General features: G+C 38.2%; 1 protein-coding gene across 9 annotated transcripts in view; it reads right to left on the bottom strand.

Moving 5' to 3' along the window:
- Positions 1–25,000, bottom strand: part of LOC133616672 (myosin IXB) — a 302,457-nt gene that overhangs the window by 139,866 nt on the left and 137,591 nt on the right. For all 9 annotated transcript variants that reach the window (XM_061976210.2, XM_061976209.2, XM_061976214.2 and 6 more), the window contains exon 6: positions 9,708–9,802. In XM_061976210.2, the coding sequence (XP_061832194.1) occupies positions 9,708–9,802 (95 nt within the window). The remainder of the gene's footprint in view (positions 1–9,707; positions 9,803–25,000) is intronic.

Below are 25,000 nucleotides of genomic sequence, written 5' to 3'. Positions count from 1 at the left end.
AATGTTTTATTTGACAAAAAGGGCTTAAAACAAACAAACAAAAACATCAAAAAATGAAAACAATATTTAATATGTATTTTTTTAAATGTATAAAAATATTAATTCAATTTCAGGCTCCAGTTACGTCACATCAAATATTCCAACTTTCGGGGTAAAATATTGCAGTTTTGTGTGTTTGCCAGATAAAAAAACAATGTTTTCTTCGACAAAAAGGGCATAAAACAAACAAAAACATCAAAAAATTAAAACAATATTTAATTATTTTTTTTAAATGTATAAAAATATTAATTAAATTTCAGGCTCCAGTTACGTCACATCAAATATTCCAACTTTCGGGGTAAAATATTGCAGTTTTGTGTGTTTGCCAGATAAAAAAACAATGTTTTCTTCGACAAAAAGGGCATAAAACAAACAAAAACATCAAAAAATTAAAACAATATTTAATTATTTTTTTTAAATGTATAAAAATATTAATTACATTTCAGGCTCCAGTTACGTCACATCAAATATTCCAACTTTCGGGGTAAAATATTGCAGTTTTGTGTGTTTGCCAGATAAAAAACAATGTTTTCTTTGACAAAAAGGGCACAAAAACATCAAAAAATTAAAAAATATATATTTAATTTAAAAAATATATATATATAAAAATATTAATACATTTCAGGCTCCAGTTACGTCACATCAAATATTCCAACTTTCGGGGTAAAATATTGCAGTTTTGTGTGTTTGCCAGATAAAAAACAATGTTTTCTTCGACAAAAAGGGCATAAAACCAACAAACAAAAACATCAAAAAATTAAAACGTGTATATATATATATATATATATATATATATATTTTTTTTTTTAATGTATAAAAATATTAATTAAATTTCAGGCTCCAGTTACGTCACATCAAATATTCCAACTTTCGGGGTAAAATATTGCAGTTTTGTGTGTTTGCCAGATAAAAAACAATGTTTTCTTCGACAAAAAGGGCATAAAACCAACAAACAAAAACATCAAAAAATTAAAACGTGTATATATATATATATATATATTTTTTTTTAATGTATAAAAATATTAATTAAATTTCAGGCTCCAGTTACGTCACATCAAATATTCCAACTTTCGGGGTAAAATATTGCAGTTTTGTGTGTTTGCCAGATAAAAAAAAAAATGTATTCTTCGACAAAAAGGGCTTAAAACAAACAAACAAAAACATAAAAAAATGAAAACCTATATTTAAAAAATGTATAAAAAAAAATTCATTAAAAAAAAAAAATATTTTTATCACTTTTTTATTTTTTGAGGGGGGCCCAAACGGCTAAAAAAATAAATAAATCTAAATATTGTATTGATTTTGAAAATGAAAAATATCAAAATGTCCCCCGCATGTTTTTTTTTGTTTTTTTAGTGTGTGGCCCTCAGTGGAAATTGTCACTCCTGCTCTAAAGGTCACTATGTGTGTGTGTGTGTGTGTGTGTGTGTGTGTGTGAAGCTCGACGGTGACAGTTCTTAGTCTGAGAGGATTCTTCCTAGCTGATTGGACGACAGCAGCACTTCTATAATGCCTGCCAAAAATGGAGGACGCAGACTTTGGGTGTCCGGGTGCATGGATTGAAGAGCGTTCGCTCTTAAAAACACCACAGCGGACAGTTATTAGACGTCTTTACAGCACCGGAAATGTACATTTATCTTTCTACACACGCCATGTTTCAGTGGAACGTGCGAGTCCGAGCAAGGATGTGCGTAGAAACGTGATATATGCCTTCAGTGGACGGGTTACGAGCCGCAAATCTCTCCGCTTTTTAACGACGCGTAGCGAGGGTATGTTTCCACATGCCTCACGACACCATTCCTGCGTGACATACTTTTACATAGGGCGGGGCGATACGGCTGAATACCGTATCGTGATGTACAGTGCAGGCCAAATACCTTCTCAATCCCAACACAACTGATGGTCCCAACTAGGGCTGCAGCTAACGATTATTTTTCTATCGATTAATCTATAGATTATTTTTTCGATTAATCGGTTAATCTATAGATTATTTTTTTCGATTAATCTATAGATTATTTTTCCTTTTACCGATTATTTTTTTTATTTAAAATGAAGAGGAAAAAATAAATGTAGGCCAGTTTTTTCAAAAGGCATGGCTTTTATTTACAAAAAAAAAAGGTATGGCCACTCAGTCAACATTGACAACAACATGACAAAATATTCTGTAACAATGTAAACATTTAAAACTTTTAACATTTAACAAAATTAAAAGTAGCTTATTTGCTTTATAATGTGCAAATATAAAAGTAAACATCCAGTGCAAATCTTAATATTCTGGAATAGTATAAGCATTTCAAAAGTAAAAGTATTGCTTATTTTGCTTTAAAATGTGCAAAAATAAAGCTAAACATCCAATACAAAAAAGTGCAAAACGGAAATATTCTGTAACAAGTGTAAACATTTCAACAAAAGTAAAAGTATTGCTTATTTGCTAAAATGTGCAAAAATAAAGCTAAACATCCAATACAAAAAAGTGTACAGTGTAAACATTTCAACAAAAGTAAAAGTATTGCTTATTTTGCTTAATAACACAACAATGATAGTATGATTAAAGTGAAAGTTAATTGTTGGTTTGTACATAGTATATGTAACTGTTAATGTTGTAAAAGGTATTTGCACAACTAATTAACGTTAGCGTTTGTGACACGTCTTGTGCCGTGGGGTTCTTTCAGGACCGACAGACTGAACGCCAGACGGCTTTGCCAGGTTTACAATATTTTAATTTTACACAAAGTCTTTTCTCTTCCAACTCTTTTCTCTTTCTTTCCTCGCTTTTCAGCTCCTCTTCCTCGCTCGCTCGTCGTCCCCTGTCTCTTGCGGCGTTGCTCCCGGCGCGCCCCGCCTTGCCGCTCGCTCGCCGCCGCCGCCTCTCCACAGCGTTAAAGAGGAGCGCGTCTTTGTAAACACTGAACAGGCACGCCAAACGCGCCTCTCAGAGCAAACGGTGCTTTAGTTTATGAATTTACAACGCAGATACAAATGACACATTCATGTTTTTGTGTAATGATGACAACGTATACGCACGCGGACGATTGACTTGTTGATGGTGATGGCAAGAACGCTGTCGGGGGTTTTCTTTTCAAATGTTCGTTCATAGCCGTTGTGCTGCTATGATAGGCCATTTCCGCTCGACACAGTGTGCATACAACAACATTATTAGGCCGTTTATTGAAATACTCCGACACTTTTGACGACTTTTGGCGTGCTTTTTTCCCATCGCTCGCATCGTCTGCTTTGCGCTCCGCCATGACAGTAGTGTGACGTAAATATGCGACGCGCCGACGCACAAAAACGGCGTCGACGTATTTACGTAACCGATGACGTCGACTACGTCGACGCGCCATTTCAGCCTTAGTCCCATCCCCATCGATAAAGCAAGAAACTCCACTAATCAACCCTGATAAGGCACACCTGGGAAGTGACTACCTCTTGAAGCTCATGGAGAGAATGCCAAGAGTGTGCAAAGCAGTCATCAGAGCAAAGGGTGGCTATTTTGAAGAAACTAGAATACAAAACATGTTTTCAGTTATTTCACCTTTTTGTGTTAAGTACATAACTCCACATGTGTTCATTCGTAGTTTTGATGTGACAATCTACAATGTAAATAGTCATGACAATAAAGATTGGATGAGAAGGTGTGTCCAAACGTTTGGCCTGTACTGTAGATGTCGTCCCTGGACACAGGAAAACTTTAATTATGACCAATGTATGATCCTGTAACTACTTGGTATCAGATTGATACCTACAAACCCCATTTCCAAATGAGTTGGGGAATTGTGTTAGATGTAAATATAAACGGAATACAATGATTTGCAAATCATTTTCAACCCATATTCAGTTGAATATGCTACAAAGACAACATATTTGATGTTCAAACTCATAAACTTTATTTTCTTTTTGCAATAATTAAAGTAGTTGGGAAAAGGGCACGTTCACCACTGTGTTACATACACCTTTTCTTTTAACAACACTCAATAAACGATTGGGAACTGAGGAAACTAATTGTTGAAGCTTTGAAAGTGGAATTCTTTCCCGTTCTTGTTTTATGTAGAGCTTCAGTCGTTCAACAGTCCGGGGGTCTCCGCTGTCGTATTTTACGCTTCATAATGCGCCACACATTTTCGATGGGAGACCATTTAGTGGTCAATTGTACGGAATATGTACTGTATTGTGCAATCTACTAATAAAAGTTTCAATCAATCAATCAATCAAACACAGTGACCTTTAGAGCAGGAGTGACATTTTCCACTGAGGACCGCACACTAAAAAAACACGCGGGGGACATTTTGATATTTTTCATTTTCAAAATCAATACAATATTTAGATTTATTTATTTTTTAACCTTTTGGGCCCCCCTCAAAAAAAAAAAAAAAAAAAAAGTCATAAAAATATATATCTTTTTAATTATTTTTATAAATTTAAAAAAAGAAATTTTTTTTAAGCATTGGTTTTATTTTTTTTAATGTTTTTGTTTGTTTGTTTTATGCCCTTTTTGTTGAAGAAAACATTGTTTTTTTATCTGGCAAACACACAAAACTGCAATATTTTACCCCGAAAGTTGGAATATTTGATGTGACATAACTGGAGCCTGAAATTTAATTAATATTTTTATACATTAAAAAAATTAAATATATTCAACAATAAGTTTGTCTTTGGTACACTAATACACTGTATATTTTAGGCCATTGATTCTTTGTTTTATTTTTGCAAAAATATATTTATCTATTTTTATATTGCTCTTTTTATCTTTGGTATGAACATTAATAAGTTATTGTGTTGTTTTTTTTGTGGTTTCTTTGTTGTTGCTATTTTTGTATTATTATTATTTTTTTAAATTATTATTATTATTCTTCGGTCAGTGGCCAACAAAATAAACAAACAGTTTTACATAAACAAACAGTTGTACATTCATAAATTGAAAATGTTGCAGACCGAAAGGGTTCAGGCTGAAGTTTAAGACTTATTGCACATAACCCTATAAACAATGTTAAATACAAGATAACATTTCCTTTGCACAACATATTATAAATACACCTTGTACACAACATAAACACGGTGGTTCAATTATATACACAGTAAAGACATGTGAAATATCCTTGTACACGTCTTAGTTAAACCTTTGTACCAATTATATACCGTACTGCAAACCCCGTTTCCATATGAGTTGGGAAATTGTGTTAGATGTAAATATAAACGGAATACAATGATTTGCAAATCCTTTTCAAGCCATATTCAATTGAATATGCTACAAAGACAACATATTTGATGTTCAAACTCATAAACATTTTTTTTTTTTGCAAATAATCATTAACTTTAGAATTTGATGCCAGCAACACGTGACAAAGAAGTTGGGAAAGGTGGCAATAAATACTGATAAAGTTGAGGAATGCTCATCAAACACTTATTTGGAACATCCCACAGGTGTGCAGGCTAATTGGGAACAGGTGGGTGCCATGATTGGGTATAAAAAATGCTACCCAAAAAATGCTCAGTCTTTCACAAGAAAGGATGGGGCGAGGTACACCCCTTTGTCCACAACTGCGTGAGCAAATTGTTGAACAGTTTAAGAAAAACCTTTCTCAACCAGCTATTGCAAGAAATTTAGGGATTTCACCATCTACGCTCCATAATATCATCAAAAGGTTCAGAGAATCTGGAGAAATCACTGCACGTAAGCCAACATTGAATGACCGTGACCTTCGATCCCTCAGACGGCACTGTATCAAAAAGCGACATCAGTGTGTAAAGGATATCACCACATGGGCTCAGGAACACTTCAGAAAACCACTGTCACTAAATACAGTTGGTCGCTACATCTGTAAGTGCAAGTTAAAGCTCTACTATGCAAAGCGAAAGCCATTTATCAACAACATCCAGAAACGCCGCCGGCTTCTTTGGGCCTGAGATCATCTAAGATGGACTCATGCAAAGTGGAAAAGTGTTCTGTGGTCTTACGAGTCCACATTTCAAATTGTTTTTGGAAATATTCGACATCGTGTCATCCGGACCAAAGGGGAAGCGAACCATCCAGACTGTTATCGACGCAAAGTTCAAAAGGCAGCATGTGTGATGGTATGGGGGTGCATTAGAGCCCAAGACATGGGTAACTTACACATCTGTGAAGGCACCATTAATGCTGAAAGGTACATACAGGTTTTGGAACAACATATGCTGCCATCAAAGCGCCGTCTTTTTCATGGACGCCCCTGCTTATTTCAGCAAGACAATGCCAAGCCACATTCAGCACGTGTTACAACAGCGTGGCTTCGTAAAAAAAAAGAGTGCGGGTACTTTCCTGGCCCATCTGCAATAAGTTTTTCACACTTGTTTAAATCGGGGTCCACGTTAATCAATTCATGGTAAATGGTGTGTGTGTGTCAACTTATGAATGTACAACTGTTTGTTTATGTAAAACTGTTTGTTTGTTTTGTTGACCACTGACCGAATAATAATAATAATAATTTAAAAAAATAATAATAATAATACAAAAATAGCAACAACAAAGAAACCCCCCCCCAAAAAAATAACTTAGAGTTTACATAATAATGTTCATACCAAAGATAAAAAGAGCCATATAAAAATATATATATATATTTTTGCAAAAATAAAATAAAAATGCCTAAAATATACACATTAGTGTACCAAAGACAAACAATAAGTGACGAGTACCATCCATCCATTTTCTACTGCTTAGACTTCCTTTTTATTGTCATTCAAATGTGAACTTTACAGCACAGATAAGAACGAAATTTCGTTACATAAGCTCATGGTAGTGCAGGATAAAAAAGCAATAAGGTGCATATATAAATAAATAAATATATATAAATAATATAAATATATAAAATAATTAAATATATATAAATATATATAAATAAATATATGTATGTGTGGGAAAAAAATCACAAGACTATTTCATCTCTACAGGCCTGTTTCATGAGGGGGGGTACCCTCAATCATCAGGAGATTTTAATGGGAGCATTCGCATACCATGGTTTATATAGGGCACAGAGTGGGTGGGTACAGGCTGGCCTAGGGGTGTGGTGATTGGCTCATGTGTTACCTAGGAGGTGTTTCCGTCTATGGCGGCATGTTGTTACAATTTCGCTGCGCTTGTTGAGGGATGACAGGTCTGGACGGTAAATAATAAACAGTTTCTCTTTCAAGCATAGGTTGCATCTTTTATTACCACTATTGTAAGGTGTGCTGGAATGCAAGAATTTGCCATGTTATTGAATATTCAACATTATTGTCTTTGAGGTCCCAAATGTGTTTGCTGAGTTCTGTGGTATTTCGCAGGTTTTTGTTCCTGAAAGAAGCCTTGTGATTGTTCCATCTGGTTTTGAATTCTCCCTCGGTTAATCCTACATATGTGTCGGATGTGTTAATGTCCTTGCGTATTACCTTAGATTGGTAGACAACTGATGTTTGTAAGCACCCCCCGTTGAGAGGGCAATCAGGTTTCTTTCGACAGTTACATCCTTTGTTGGTTTTGGAGTCGCTCTGTCTGGGGGTCGACGGCTCATTTGCAATTGTTTTGTTGTGGTTTGAGATGATTTGTCGTATATTGTTCATGCAGCTGTAGCTCAATTTAATGTTGTTCTTGTTGAATACTTTTCTTAGGGTGTTGTCTTTGGGAAAGTGTTTGTCAATCAGATTGAGGAATTTGTGTCCAATGTTCGTCGAGACGTTTTTGCTGTATGGGGGGGTTGTACCAGATGATGTCGTTTCGTTTTCTGTTCTTTTTTGGCTGGTTTCCTGGCGTGGGTTCATAGGTGAGGGTGAAATTGTATCCGCTTTCATCAAGGGCTTTTTGGTACGGGGGGGGGGGTTGCTTGGTCAAATTCAGCTTTGCTAGATGACAGCATCGATAGCCTTTTATTGATTCCGGTAGGTATTCTTTTCGTGGTGGTGGGTGGGTGGTTGCTGTCATGGTGCACGTATTGGAGTGTTGTGTTGGGTTAAATAAATAGATTACTGTACGGATAAATATATTGCACTTTTTCCACATGCGTCCACATTTATGGATGTATGTTATATTGTCTTTTTTTATTCCAGCGAGTTAATCCTTTTTGGGGGGAGTTGAGGGGATAATAGTCAATAATCAATAAAACCAGTCATGACATTAGGTCATACTTGCCAACCCTCCCGGATTTTCCGGGAGACTCCCGAAATTCAGCGCCTCTCCCGAAAACCTCCCGGGACAAATTTTCTCCCGAAAATCTCCCGAAATTCAGGCGGACTCAGGTCCTCCACAATATAAAAAAGCGTACCTGCCCAATCACGTTATAACTGTAGAATGATGGAGGGCGAGTTCTTGGTTTCTTATGTGGGTTTATTGTTAAGCAGTTTCATTAACGTCCTTCCGGCGTGGCAACAACACACAACAACAGTCACTTTTTTGTATACCATAAAGTTAAAGTTAAGTTAAAGTTAAAGTTAAAGTTAAAGTACCAATGATTGTCACACACACACTAGGTGTGGTGAAATTTGTCCTCTGCATTTGACCCATCCCCTTGTTCACCCCCTGGGAGGTGAGGGGAGCAGTGGGCAGCAGCGGTGCCGCGCCCGGGAATCATTTTTGGTGATTTAACCCCCAATTCCAACCCTTAAAGCAGTTCGTCTGCCGTAAACAGCAATGTTGTGACACTCTTAAACAGGACAATACTGCCATCTAGTGCATTTGATGAAAGCACTTTTGTGCGTGCCACACATCAATGCATCAGATATATATATAAAAATAAAAAATAAACATTGACAGAGAGGGTGTTCAGCAGGGTTCGAAAAATAGTGACAGAGAATAGAACAAGGATGGACAATTCAACCCTTAACTCAACAATGAGTAGATGAGTGTTATGTGTGTGTATATGTGTAAATAAATGAACACTGAAATTCAAGTATTTCTTTTATATATATATATATATATATACACATATAATAAAAAAAAAAAATATATATATATAGTAAAATAAATATATATATATATATATAATATATATATATATATATATATATGAAATACTTGACTTGGTGAATTCTAGCTGTAAATATACTTCTCCCCTTTTAGCCACGCCCCCAAACACGCCCCCGTCCCACCCCGACCACGCCCACCCCCACCTCCCGAAATCGGAGGTCTCAAGGTTGGCAAGTATGCATTAGGTACAATCTAGAACAATCTCTTTCCTCTTAGTCTATTCTTAAAACCCACTAATAGTATGTTCACTATTTTATTTGAGGACTCAATTCTTCTTTGTTTAATGTATCATAAGATTTTTCTGTTCAAATAAAGCCAATAATTACGTTTTTTTTTGTGGTCCCCTTTATTTTGAAAAGTATCGAAATACATTTCGGTGCCGGTACCAAAATATTGGTATCAGGTACCACCCTACTCTCTCGTGTGGGAGTGACTAGAATAAAAGCTATGGCTGCTTCTTCTTTAGATGTGGTGGGCCAGACTTTAATGGACCTCCTAAATGGAGTCTGAAGGCTGAAAAAAAGGAAGTGACACACACACGCACACACACACACACACGCACACACACGGCGAAGAGGAGGAAGCACATGACCGTGCAAAGAGGAAGTGATGGCACTAAAGAAGTAAGCTCGGTGATGTAAAAGCCAAATTCCAGGATGAGGCCACACAGAACAAGTGATTATGTGGTGGTACTCACCCTCTCACCACTCCCGTCTCAAGGTAATTGACCTGGATGAATTTACCAAAGCGACTGGAGTTGTTGTTGTGGGCGGTCTTGGCGTTTCCGAAGGCCTGGCGGGGGGGGGGGTGGAGAGAAAAGATGGAGGCGATGAAACGTCACACTGACAAAGTAGCTTTCTAAAACTCATTGTTCATCATTTTGAGAGCAAAAAGCAGAAGTTGGACGTGTGCCTGAGGAAGAATGCCTTTGAGCAAGATCTCTTGTGGTGACATGATATCATCAAGACACTCCAGAAAGCCTGTATCGCACACATCTTGGCTTTAAACAGCAGCTGAGACCAGGATGTGAGTGGTGTGGTGTCGTGTGAGTGTGTGTGTGTGTGTGTGTGTGTGTGTGTGTGTGTGTGTGTGTATCACTGGGCCCAAGCATCTCCCCACCCGCCTTTAAGTGATAGAAAACAACCGATTATCGGTGCCAATATTTGGCATTTTGACGTATATCGGCCTTTTTCTTTTATCAGTATCTGATAACTACTGTAAATTCTGGACTATGTGCCGCTACTTTGTTTTCCTACACTTTGAACTAAGGCTGAAACGACGCGTCGACGTCATCGGTTACGTAAATACGTCGACGCCGTTTTTGTGCGTCGGCGCGTCGCATATTTACGTCACACTACTGTCATGGCGGAGCGCAAAGCAGACGATGCGAGCGAGGGGAAAAAAGCACGCCAAAAGTCGTCAAAAGTGTGGGAGTATTTCAATAAACGGCCTAATAATGTTGTTGCATGCACACTGTGTCGAGCGGAAATGGCCTATCATAGCAGCACAACGGCTATGAACGAACATTTGAAAAGAAAACCCCCGACAGCGTTCTTGCCATCACCATCAACTAGTCAATCGTCCACGTGCGTATACGTTGTCATCATTACACAAAAACATGAATGTGTCATTTGTATCTGCGTTGTAAATTCATAAACTAAAGCACCGTTTCGCTCTGAGAGGCGCGTTTGGCGTGCCTGTTCAGTGTTTACAAAGACGCGCTCCTCTTTAACGCTGTGGGGAGGCGGCGGCGGCGAGCGAGCGGCGAGGCAGGGCGCGCCGGGAGCGACGCCGCAATCGTGCCCAGGTGCGCGATCCGCGCAGTTGGAAGAGAAAAGACTTTGTGTAAAATTAAAAGATTGTAAACCTGGCAAAGCCGTCTGGCGTTCAGTCTGTCGGTCCTGAAAGAACCCCACGGCACAAGACGTGTCACAAACGCTAACGTTAATTAGTTGTGCAAATACCTTTTACAACATTAACAGTTACATATACTATGTACAAACCAACAATTAACTTTCACTTTAATCATACTATCATTGTTGTGTTATTAAGCAAAATAAGCAATACTTTTACTTTTGTTGAAATGTTTACACTGTACACTTTTTTGTATTGGATGTTTAGCTTTATTTTTGCACATTTTAGCAAATAAGCAATACTTTTACTTTTGTTGAAATGTTTACACTTGTTACAGAATATTTCCGTTTTGCACTTTTTTGTATTGGATGTTTATCTTTATTTTTGCACATTTTAAAGCAAAATAAGCAATACTTTTACTTTTGAAATGCTTATACTATTCCAGAATATTAAGATTTGCACTGGATGTTTACTTTTATATTTGCACATTAAAAAGCAAATAAGATACTTTTAATTTTGTAAAATGTTAAAAGTTTTAAATGTTTACATTGTTACAGAATATTTTGTCATGTTGTTGTCAATGTTGACTGAGTGGCCATACTTTTTTTTTTGTAAATAAAAGCCATGCCTTTTGAAAAAACTGGCCTACATTTATTTTTTCCTCTTCATTTTAAATTAAAAAAAAAAAAATCGGTAAAAGGAAAAATAATCTATAGATTAATCGAAAAAATAATCTATAGATTAACCGATTAATCGAAAAAAATAATCTATAGATTAATCGATAGAAAAATAATCGTTAGCTGCAGCCCTACTTTGAACCCTGCCGCTTATAAAACGGTGCGGCCAATTTATGGATTTTTCTTCGCTGACGGCTATAATGTGAATAGTAAAAAAACAAGCAAATACACTGATTTTAAAAAAAAAATTTTTTTTAATTGTTTATGCTACGGCGCCATCTTTTGGACGAGTTCACTCACTGCAGGTGGTGCAGTGTCCTTCCATTTCGTGCTTTCAACCGGAAGTAGAAGTACCGTTCTGTCTTCCAGCCATCCGTAGTGTTTCTACTCCTGTGGATTCTTCATTCATCGGTCCAAGCAACGATTGTAGGTTTTACAATATAACTAAAACGGATAAGTTGATTGGCAACACTAAATTGGTCCCTAGTGTGTGAATGTTGTCTGTCTATCTGTGTTGGCCCTGCGATGAGGTGGCGACTTGTCCAGGGTGTACCCCACCTTCCGCCCGATTGTAGCTGAGATAGGCTCCAGCGCCCCCCCGCGTCCCCAAAGGGAATAAGCGGTAGAAAATGGATGGATGGATGATTTATACTCATTGAACTGCTCCACGTGCTACCGTAATGTAATCAAGCGAGCTTTATTTGTATGAGCTAACATGCTAACAGATTTACGAGCATGTAAATAAATAAAATAAAAGCTCTGCTTCATCCTGCCTGCGCTACCAAAATAAGAGTCTCAGAAAGCTGGCGTGCACAAGCTAGCAAGCTACGGAGTTTGCCGACAATGTATTTCTTGTAAAGTGTATACAAAGGAGTACGGAAGCTGGACAAATAAGATGCCAAAAACCAACCACTTTCATGTGGTATTGGACAAAAAGGAGGACTTTTTTTCTCCTCCATTCGAAAATGCGGACATTATCAGCACCACTGTCTGATTCCAATCAATGCAAGTCATCAGAATCAGGTAATACACCAACTTATATTCTTGTCTTCATGAAAGAAAGGAATCTATATGTGTTAAACATGCTTGTATTATCTTTAACCACCTTTAACTTGTTAACAATATTAACTATATTTGTTAAACATGCTTGTATTATCATTAACCACCTTAAAGTTGTTAACAATATTAACTATATGTGTTAAACATGCTTGTATTATCTTTAAACACCTTTAAGTTGTTAACAATATTAACTATATGTGTTAAACATGTTTGTATTATCTTTAACCACCTTTAAGTTGTTAACAATATTAACTATATGTGTTAAAAATGCTTGTTTTATCTTTAACCACCTTTAAGTTGTTAACAATATTAACTATTTGTGTTAAACATGCTTGTATTATTTTTAACCACCTTTAACTTGTTAACAATATTAACTATATGTGTTAAACATGCTTGCATTATCTTTAAACACCTTTAACTTGTTAACAATATTAACTATATGTATTAAACATGCTTGTATTATCTTTAAACACCTTTAACTTGTTAACAATATTTACTATATGTATTAAACATACTTGTATTATCATTAAACACCTTTAATGTATTAACAATATTAACTATATGTGTTAAACATGCTTGCATTATCATTAAACACCTTTAACTTGTTAACAAAAACATATATTTCATAAATAAGTAAATATAAATGATATATATGAATGAGGTAGATCCCCACGACTTGATCAATTGAAAAGTAGCTCGCCTGCAGAAAAAGTGTGAGCACCCCTGATTTAGGTGATTGGAGAGCTGGCTTGCGCAGCTAGTGGGTCAATGACCATGACTTCTGTTTTGTTTGGTCTGCCGTTTTACAGACACCGTTTGTGTCATGATCCGTGGCCCAGATCACATGTTGTTATATTCTGTTAGTTTTGGACTCCCTAAGTTCCTGTTTTTGTGCACCCTTGTTTGTTTTTAGTTACCATGGGTGCTTATTGTTTCCACCTGTCTCTGATTGGTGCTCGGGACGCTCACCTGTTTACCGAGCACTAATCAGAGGGACTATTTAATCCTGCCTTTGCCGGTCAGTCGGCCTGGCTTCATTGTTTTGCTAAATGCAACCTGTTACGTTTGGTCTTCGTGTTTCCTAGCTCACGATTCCTACGTTTTTTCCTTAGATTCCCGTGCGATCGGCACACATCTCTTTTGCTTGTTTTCTGTTTTTGGTACTACGCGTTATTTTTTTTGATGATTAAATCATGTTCCTACCTGCACGCCTTGTCCGGAGTGGTCTGTCTGCATCCTGGGAGAACGACCGCGACAGTTTGGAAACAATTAAGGTATGTAAATAAATATTTACAAAATATATCTGTGTAAACTAGGGATGTCCCGATCCGATATTTGGATCGGTTCGGCTGCCGATATTTGCCAAAAATTGCGTATCGGCAAGGCATGGGAAAATGCCGATCCAGATCCAGTTTAAAAAAAAACTCTGGTCCGTGTTTTCCAACGCACCGATTTAAATAATACATTCTACTTTTCTGCTGCTCCCTAATTTCCGTTCCGCATTTTCCAGCACACCTTCAACACATCCACAGGTCTGTGGATTCTCACGCAGTTGCTTTTAGCTGCTGGCATTACACGACAGGCTCTTCTCACTCTTTCCTGTGTCTCCCTCTCACAGACAGCAAGTGCACCTTCTTACACACGTCACATACTGTCACGTCATACGTCACATACTGTCACGTCAATTCCCCAACATGTATATCTGCGACTTATAGTCCGGTGAGGCTTATATATGGATTGTTTTTTTCTTTTCTAAAATGTACTGAGTGCAGCTTATATCTCGGTGCGCTCCATAGTCCAAAAAATACGGTAGTCATGATTAAAAAACGTTTTTGTTTTTTTTTTGTTTTTTTTTTAACAAAAAAAAAACAACAACAAAAAAAAAAAGATTAAAAAACGTTTTACTGCAAATGAATATCGGCTTCAAATATCGGTTATCGGCCTCCTTGACTACTAAAGGTCGGTATCGTTCCTAAAAAAAAAACATATGTGTCGATGTCTAGTAAATAATAAAAGGTCAGTAAAGATAAATAAGACTGCACTATTTCTTTGAGAGAGAGCCAAACCAGCGGGCCTCTCCTTTCTGGCATTAACATAATGATGCACATGTTCACATGGTTACACACACACACACACACACACACACACACACACACACACACACACACACACACACACACACACACACACACACACACACACACACGTACAACAAAAGGCCGCCGCAGGGGAAGTGGGCTCTGTGCATGTTAAATAGGAAGCACATTGTGAATGTGTCAGTAAAGTGAGAATCCATAGGGTCAAATGGTGACCCACTTCTGCTGTAGCTAGTTAGGTGTTGTTGCAACACACTTGCAGTCAATTAATAAAGTACCACACATCTTTCTTACATTATGCATCAAAAAGTGACACTAAAAAAACACACTGGATGGATCAACATAGCCGTAAACAGCAATGTTGTGACACTTTTAAACAGGACAATACTGCCATCTACTGTACATGCATATGTGACCCACCCATAATGTGTCACATTTTTGTGTTGATTTATTTATTTTATTTTGTGGTTTGAATTCGTTTTTGGAGCTGTCATTACACATGTATCAGTATTCACATTGGTCAGTAGGGGGGCAGTAGGGCGTTTCTTCCCAATTGAATGCTATCACCTGCAGACCGGAAGTGTCTTGTCATTCTGATGAGCGCGACCAGTCTGTGAACGATTGAAACGTCCTGTGTGCTTTTTCCTCCTGTATAACAGGTTAGTTTTGGTGAATCAACTCACTGAATAATATCCATGTGATCTTTATAAGTTTAAGTACACATTCTGATGGTGGAGCCTAACTCTAAAGTGTTTGTGAGTTGTAGTTTGTATTTGTGAATGAATCCAGTGCACAGCTGCAGTAATCAATACAAAAAGGCGACGTGAGTGCGCAATGTTTATATAAGAACTTCTGATCCTAATTCAGACTCCCAAATTAGGGCTCCCGTTTTCTTATTGATTTCATAATGTATATTTGTATAATGTGTGTGTTCTGAAATAGTGACAGAGAATAGAACAAGGATGGCCAATTCAACAACAATGAGTAGATGAGTGTTATGTGTGTTTATATGTGTAAATAAATGAACACTGAAATTCAAGTATTTCTTTATATATATGTAATAAAATATATATATAGCTAGAATTCACTGAAAGTCAAGTATTTCTTATATATATATATATATCTTAACCACGCCCCCCGCCCCACACCCGACCACGCCCCCCACCCCCCGAAATCGGAGGTCTCAAGGTGGGCAAGTATGTCCTGAATCGTATTCGTAATGGAATCGCCAGGTGCCCAAAGATTCCCACCTCTATACAGTACTATATAGCACTACTATATAGAGTTCAAACCTTCACTAAAATATGGACTTTTGTCGCGTATGCCATTATTCATATTTACATTTTAATTGACATTTTCCTAGAAATCTGCTTCACTATACAAACTTTTCGATTTACAAACCCTGTTCAAGAACCAATGACGTTTGTAAATAGAGGCTCTGCTGTACAGATGCACTAAAAAAAATTTTCATATCAGAATTGCGATTCTTGTTCATCCCGATTTTAAATCAATTCATCCATCCATCCGTTTTCTACCGCTTGTCCAACTTGGGGTTGCGGGGGGTGTTGGAGCCTACATTTGGGCGGAAGGTGGTGTACACCCTGGACTAGTCACCACCTCGTCGCAGTAAATTGATTTATAATTTTCTAAAATTTGATAGGCTCCAGCACCCCCCGCGGCCCCAAAAGGGACAAGCGGTAGAAAATGGATGGATGAATCGATTTAGAATGGGGATGGTCACCTTCCTTCAAAATCTATCTCCTCTGAGCGCGTTTGTCGTTTCGGCTTCCAACTAACACAGGAGAGAGATTAGACCCTTGTGTATAAAATAACAGAACAGCTTTTTAATACCTGCTCCGGTTTTGATTTTATGACCCTTCAAAGACCCGCTGCGCTGCTGTTTTTTTAAGATGGCTGCTTAAAAGCAGGAAGCACCAACGTGCCCACACAATGCAGACAAGGTAGGTACACTAGACAAAAGTCTTGGGACACTTCAGACTAAAAGTAGACAAAAGTATTGGGACACTTAGCACACTAGCACCTGCCAAATACGCGGGCCCGTCCAATGCTGCTTGCAGCTTTAATTATTATTATTATACCGGCCGCCTCTTTGAGCACTAATTTGACCCACTTAACATGCTTCAAAACTCACCATATTTGACCCACACGTCAGGAAATGCGAACATTGTCTTTTAATAAAAAAAAAAACGAACCCCAAAACTCAAAATTGCACTCTAGCACCCCCTAGAGAAAAAAAAAACTAGACTGCCTGTAACTCCCACTAGAAAGGTCGGAAAGACATGAAACAAAATTCTCTATGTAGGTCTGACATAGACCTAGATTTCATAATTGTACATCCTTGGGCAGAAATCAACAGGAAGTTGGCAATTCCCCCTTCAATACAAAAAAGTACTAAAAACAGTCAATTTTGCCTCTTTGAGCTGTAATTTGACCGCCCTTAACATGCTTCAAAACTCACCGAACTGAACACACACATCAGGACTAGCAAAAATTGCGATCTAATAAAAAAAAAAAACCTAACTCCAAATCTCAACATTGCGCTCTAGCGCAATTTTTGAATAAAACGCTGAAAAAACTGCTCCTCGGAAGAAAAAAATGACAAAACTGCCTGTAACTCCCACTAGGAAGGTCGGAGAGACATGAAACAAAAACCTCTATGTAGGTCTCATTTAGACCTACATTTCATAAATTGACAACCCCCAGCAAAAATCAACAGGAAGTTTGCTATTCCCCCTTCAAAACAATTTTTTTGTAAAAACCTGTCACCTTCCTTCAAAAACTATCTCCTCTGAGCGCGTTTGTCGTTTCGGCTTCCAACTAACACAGGAGAGAGATTGAACCCTTGTGTATAAAATAACAGAACAGCTTTTTAATACCTGCTCCGGTTTTGATTTTATGACCCTTCAAAGACCCGCTGCGCTGCTATTTTTTTAAGATGGCTGCTTAAAAGCAGGAAGCACCAACGTGCCCACACAATGCAGACAAGGTAGGTACACTAGACAAAAGTCTTGGGACACTTCAGACTACAAGTAGACAAAAGTATTGGGACACTTAGCACACTAGCACCTGCCAAATACGCGGGCCCGACCAACGCTGCTTGCAGCTTTAATTATTATTATTATACCGGCCGCCTCTTTGAGCACTAATTTGACCCACTTAACATGCTTCAAAACTCACCATATTTGACCCACATGTCAGGAAATGCGAAAATTGTCTTTTAATAAAAAAACCGAACCCCAAAACTCAAAATTGCGCTCTAGCACCCCCTAGAGAAAAAAAAAACTAGACTGCCTGTAACTCCCACTAGAAAGGTCGGAAAGACATGAAACAAAATTCTCTATGTAGGTCTGACATAGACCTAGATTTCATAATTGTACATCCTTGGGCAGAAATCAACAGGAAGTTGGCAATTCCCCCTTCAAGACAAAAAAGTACTAAAAACAGTCAATTTTGCCTCTTTGAGCTGTAATTTGACCCCCTTAACATGCTTCAAAACTCACCGAACTGAACACACACATCAGGACTAGCAAAAATTGCGATCTAATAAAAAAAAAAAAACTAACTCCAAATCTCAACATTGCGCTCTAGCGCAACTTTTGAATAAAACGCTGAAAAAACTGCTCCTCGGAAGAAAAAAAATGACAAAACTGCCTGTAACTCCCACTGGGAAGGTCGGAGAGACATGAAACAAAAACCTCTATGTAGGTCTCGCTTAGACCTACATTTCATAAATTGACAACCCCCAGCAAAAATCAACAGTAAGTTTGCTATTCCCCCTTCAAAACAATTTTTTTGTAAAAACCGGTCACCTTCCTTCAAAAACTATCTCCTCTGAGCGCGTTTGTCGTTTCGGCTTCCAACTAACACAGGAGAGAGATTAAACCCTTGTGTATAAAATAACAGAACAGATTTTTAATACCTGCTCCGGTTTTGATTTTATGACCCTTCAAAGACCCGCTGCGCTGCTGTTTTTTTTAAGATGGCTGCTTAAAAGCAGGAAACACCAACGTGCCCACACAATGCAGACAAGGTAGGTACACTAGACAAAAGTCTTGGGACACTTCAGACTAAAAGTACACAAAAGTATTGGGACAGTTAGGACTAGCACCTGCCAAATACGCGGGCCCGACCAATGCTGCTTGCAGCTTTAATTTATCACTGCAACCGTAACCCGGAATAGGTTGATGAAAACCGTACTAATTACGGGAAAACCGGAGTAGTTGGCAGGTATGCACATGCGTCACGGCCAATTATGCAGATTAGACAATATCTCTCCGGCTTTTAATTATTTGTTTGCACACTCCATTCTCAAAAAAGGTACGCGTTATGGTGTGTATATTGCGTTTAAGGCCCACAAAGGGTCTTTTGTGTCTTCTAAAGTTGCCGTTCTGATCGACCCGCTCCAATAACCTTGCGGCCGGGTGCATTGAACCCTGGGAACCCGCGCGGTGAATACTAAACATGTCAACAGCCGTAGTCCGACGTGCCCGTGACTGAGGAGGGGAGCAGGTATGAGGAAGTCATTTGACACACCAGAGAGATGCAGTGGTTGCAAAGAGCTTATTATGGAGAGAAGACTGCAGGAAGAGGAGTGTGTCACCAGACAAAAGGTGAGGAAAGTGGTGTGTGGAAGTAAACGTGTGCATGTCGTTGGTTTGCATGACGTCTTTCTTTGGCAAGCACGTCAGATACTCAGTACATTTCCACTCGAGGGGAGCCAAAGCTAGCAGAATGAAGTCTCACAATTCAAACTTGGGGGGGGTATTTGTTCAAATGTGTTGCTTCTTCAAGAGAACACCATTCTACACTTCCAAAGCTTCGTGTGCGTCTCGATTGGCCGTGGCGGTTTCAAAAAATCAAAGGCGTTTATTTCCGTCCCGTTCAGACATTGTCTCATGTCTGGGTACGTCCTGCCGAGCGAGACCGTGCGGGCCCGGCTCGAGTTAAACAGTTCCGCCGGTGCTGCCAAGGTTCTGACACTCACACCTCTCTACAGGCCGGGTACGCTCACAAAAGACAACTGTCTCCGATTCCCACGTTGACAAAACGAGCCGCGGGCTCTCATGCCAAAACCTGGCTTGTTCGCTTTAAGCCTGATTCTGATGAGAGCGACCAGTCTGTGAACAATTGAAACGTCCTGTGTGTTTTTTTCCTCCTGTATAACAGGTTAGTTTTGGTGAATCAACTCACTGAATAATATCCATGTGATCTTTATAAGTTTAAGTACACATTGTGATGGTGGAGCCTAACTCTAAAGTGTTTTGTGAGTTGTAGTTTGTATTTGTGAATGAATCCAGTGCACAGCTGCAGTAATCAATACAAAAAGGCGACGTGAGTGCGCAATGTTTATATAGGAACTTCTGATCCTAATTCAGACTCCCAAATTAGAGCTCCCGTTTTCTTATTGATTTTATAATGTATATTTGTATAATGTGTGTGTTCTGAAATAGTGACAGAGAATAGAACAAGGATGGACAATTCAACCCTTAACTCAACAATGAGTAGATGAGTGTTATGTGTGTGTATATGTGTAAATAAATGAACACTGAAATTCAAGTATTTCTTTTATTTATATATATATATATATATATATATATATATAATAAAATATATATATGTATGTGTGGGGAAAAAAAATCACAAGACTACTTCATCTCTACAGGCCTGTTTCATGAGGGGGTTCCCTCAATCATCAGGAGATGATTGAGGGAACCCCCTCATGAAACAGGCCTGTAGAGATGAAGTAGTCTTGTGATTTTTTTCCCCACACATACATATATTGCGCTCTACTACGGTATCGAGCACTATTTTTTGGATAACCTTATTAAGACATATAATAAAATATATATATATATATATAGCTAGAATTCACTGAAAGTCAAGTATTTCTTATATATATATATATATATATATATATATATCTTAACCACGCCCCCAACCACGCCCCCGTCACACCCCCGACCACGCCCCCCCGCCCCCCACCTCCCGAAATCGGAGGTCTCAAGGTTGGCAAGTATGACTATAAGTCGCAGATATATACGTTGTGAAATGAGTTATTTACACTGAAATATTCTTTACATAATTGTTTCCAAACAGTGTGTGGAACACGGCAGTAAAACGGCTGATCAAACAAAACAGAAGTCATGGTCATGGACCCACTAGCTGCGCCAGCTAGCTCTCCAATCAGCTAAACAGACACTGAAATTCAAGTATTTCTTTTATATATATATATATATATATATATATATATATATATATAAATAATTAAAAATAAAAAATAAATATATATATAGCTAGAATTCACTGAAAGTCAAGTATTTCTTATATATATACATATATATATCTTAACCATGCCCCCGTCCCACCCCCGACCACGCCCCCGCCCCCCACCTCCCGAAATCGGAGGTCTCAAGGTTGGCAAGTATGACTATAAGTCGCAGATGTATACGTTGTGAAATTAGTTATTTACACTGAAATATTCTTTACATAATTGTTTCCAAACAGTGTGTGGAACACGGCAGTAAAACGTCTGGTCAAACAAAACAGAAGTCATGGTCATGGACCCACTAGCTGCGCCAGCTAGCTCTCCAATCAGCTAAACAGACACTGAAATTCAAGTATTTCTTTTATTTATATATATATATATATATATATATAAATAATAAATAAATAAAAAAAAATATATATATAGCTAGAATTCACTGAAAGTCAAGTATTTCTTATATATATATATATATCTTAACCATGCCCCCGTCCCACCCCCGACCACGCCCCCCGCACCCCACCTCCCGAAATCGGAGGTCTCAAGGTTGGCAAGTATGACTGTAAGTCGCAGATATATACGTTGTGAAATGAGTTATTTACACTGAAATATTCTTTACATAATTGTTTCCAAACAGTGTGTGGAACACGGCAGTAAAACGGCTGGTCAAACAAAACAGAAGTCATGGTCATGGACCCACTAGCTGCGCCAGCTAGCTCTCCAATCAGCTAAACAAGACTAAATAAACAATACAAAAAGAATTCACTGAAAGTCAAGTATTTCTTATATATATATATATATATATCTTAACCACACCCCCGTCCCACCCCCGACCACGCCCCCCGCCCCCCACCTCCCGAAATCGGAGGTCTCAAGGTTGGCAAGTATGACTATAAGTCGCAGATATATATACGTTGTGAAATGAGTTATTTACACTGAAATATTCGTTACATAATTGTTTCCAAACAGTGTGTGGAACACGGCAGTAAAACGGCTGATCAAACAAAACAGAAGTCATGGTCATGGGCCCACTAGCTGCGCCAGCTAGCTCTCCAATCAGCTAAACAGACTAAATAAACAATACAAAAAGAATTCACTGAAAGTCAAGTATTTCTTATATATATATGTATATATATATCTTAACCACGCCCCCAACCACGCCCCCGTCCCGCCCCCCGCCCCCCACCTCCCGAAATCGGAGGTCTCAAGGTTGGCAAGTATGACTATAAGTCGCAGATATATACGTTGTGAAATGAGTTATTTACACTGAAATATTCTTGACATAATTGTTTCCAAACAGTGTGTGGAACACGGCAGTAAAACGGCTGATCAAACAAAACAGAAGTCATGGTCATGGACCCACTAGCTGCGCCAGCTAGCTCTCCAATCAGCTAAACAAGACTAAATAAACAATACAAAAAGAATTCACTGAAAGTCAAGTATTTCTTGTATATATATATATATATATCTTAACCACGCCCCCGTCCCACCCCCGACCACGCCCCCCGCCCCCCACCTCCCGAAATCGGAGGTCTCAAGGTTGGCAAGTATGACTATAAGTCGCAGATACATACGTCGTGAAATGAGTTATTTACACTGAAATATTCTTTACATAATTGTTTCCAAACAGTGTGTGGAACACGGCAGTAAAACGTCTGATCAAACAAAACAGAAGTCATGGTCATGGACCCACTAGCTGCGACAGCTAGCTCTCCAATCAGCTAAACAAGACTAAATAAACAATACAAAAAGAATAATACTAACAAAGACACTGGGAAATGTGTTAGCATGTTAGCTCATGCCAACGACGCTAGATAAATATTTGTTCATGTATAAGCCGCACTGGACTATAAGTTGCAGATATATACGTTGTGAAATGAGTTATTTACACAGAAATATTCTGTAAATGTTTATTTACAGAATTGTTTCCAAACGGTGTCTGTAACGCGGCAGTAAAACGGCTGATCAAACAAAACAGAAGCCATCGTCATGGACCCACTAGCTGCAGAAGCTAGCTCTCCAATCATCTAAACAGACTCAATAACTCCACGGTGACATTTTGGTGAATTTACAAGACTGAAACAATACAAAAAGAATAATATTAATATGTGTTAGCATGTTAGCTCATGCCAACGACGCTAGATTCATTACATTACAATAGCGCGTACAAATATGCATGAGAACACTCCTACAGACATCACACCTGGGACAGTTTAGGAAGTAAGAAATGTTTTAGTTATATTGTAAAACCTAAAAATGTTGCTTGGAGTGATGAATCCTTTCGAGCAAACACGCTACGGACGGTTTTACTCCTACTATAAATTCTAGTCGCAGAGGAATACGTTTTGAAATGAGTTATTTACACAGAAATATTTTGTCAATGTATATTTACCTGCCTTAATTGTTTACGGTGCCTGTAACACGGCAGTAAAACGGCTGATCAAACAAAACAGAAGTCATGGTCATGGACCCACTAGCTGCGCAAGTTAGCTCTCCAATCAGCTAAACAGACTCATTTAATCCACCGTGACGTGGTGAATTTACAAAACTGAAACAATACAAGAAGAATAATGGTAAACGTGTTAGCATAATAGCAACGCTACATTCATTACATTACGATAGCGCGTACAAATATGCATGAGAACACTCCTACAGACATCACACCTGGGACGGTTTAGGAAGTAAGAAATGTTTTAGTTATATTGTAAAACCTAAAAATGTTGCTCGGAGTGATGAAGAATCCTTTCGAGCAGACGGTTTTTACTCCACTTCACTTTACTCCATTAAAACACAAAGTCAATGTTCAACCCGCGACACCTGCAGTGAGCGAAGTCATCAAAAAGGTGGCGCCATAACACAGCATTTCAGTGTTTCTGCTTGGGTTTAATGAAGACTATCAAACACAAAACATTACGGCCGTCAGCGGAGACAAATCCATAAATTAGCCGCACCGTTTCATAAGCCGCAGCGTTCAAAGCGTAGGAAAAACGTCCGGAATTTATTGTACATTCTTATTCCTGATTTTAAGCTGTTTGCTTACATGCTTTTTTTTGTATTTCTCTTTGCTATTTGGGCTTATTGGAGCCTAATTAGAAAAAAAACTAAGAATCATCTTTTGATATGATGTACTTAGTCCATAAGTACACAAACGTGTACTTCATGTTTAGTGACATGCTAATTCTTATTTGTACACTTTTTCCCCCCCAAATTCCATTGTATGTTATACTCTTCTGACACCACCAGATGGCAGTATAAGTGTCCACATAAGTGGCCATAAGACCCCAATTCAGTAGTGTACACAATTTTGGAAATAAAAGCTAAAAGGTGCTGTCCACGCATGTGGCCACTAAGCCTTTAGAGGTTTGTGGAATCCGAGTTTTGATACCTTATGCACCAACCAGAATGTCAGAATGTTTTAAGTCTCGTCTTAAAAGCCACTTTCATTCTCTGGCTTTTAAATGGGTGCTCCTCTGTGCCTTTTATTGTTTTATTCTATTTTATTGATTTGCTTTCCCCTTGTTTTATTTGAAATGCTTGTAATCTAATTAGTGTTTATTGTTTCTTTTTATGTGCAGCACTCTGGAAACAGCTCTGTTGTTAATAGTGCTACATCACTAAAAGGGGCCTGGGAAAAACAGCCTTCAAAACACCAAACGAAGAAGCAGAAAGTGTGTAAAAAAACTATGACACTTGTGTGAAGTGAAAACCCTTTCAGGTGACTACCTCTTGAAGATCGTGGAGAGAATGCCAAGAGTGTGCAAAGCAGTCATCAGAGCAAAGGGTGGCTATTTTGAAGAAACTCGAATATAAAACATGTTTTCAGTTATTTCACCTTTTTTTGTTAAGTCCATAAGTCCACATGTGTTCATTCATAGTTTTCATGTGACAATCTACAATGTAAATAGTCATGGAAATAAAAATAAAAAACAATGAATGAGAAGGGGGCTTCAAGGTGGCAAATGGGTTAGTGCATCTGCCTCACAATACGAAGGTCCTGAGTAGTCTTGGGTTCAATCCCGGG

Source organism: Nerophis lumbriciformis, linkage group LG14, assembly GCF_033978685.3.
Source record: "Nerophis lumbriciformis linkage group LG14, RoL_Nlum_v2.1, whole genome shotgun sequence".
In the NCBI taxonomy this organism is placed as follows: domain Eukaryota; kingdom Metazoa; phylum Chordata; class Actinopteri; order Syngnathiformes; family Syngnathidae; genus Nerophis; species Nerophis lumbriciformis.
This window is presented reverse-complemented; position numbering and strand designations above follow the sequence as displayed.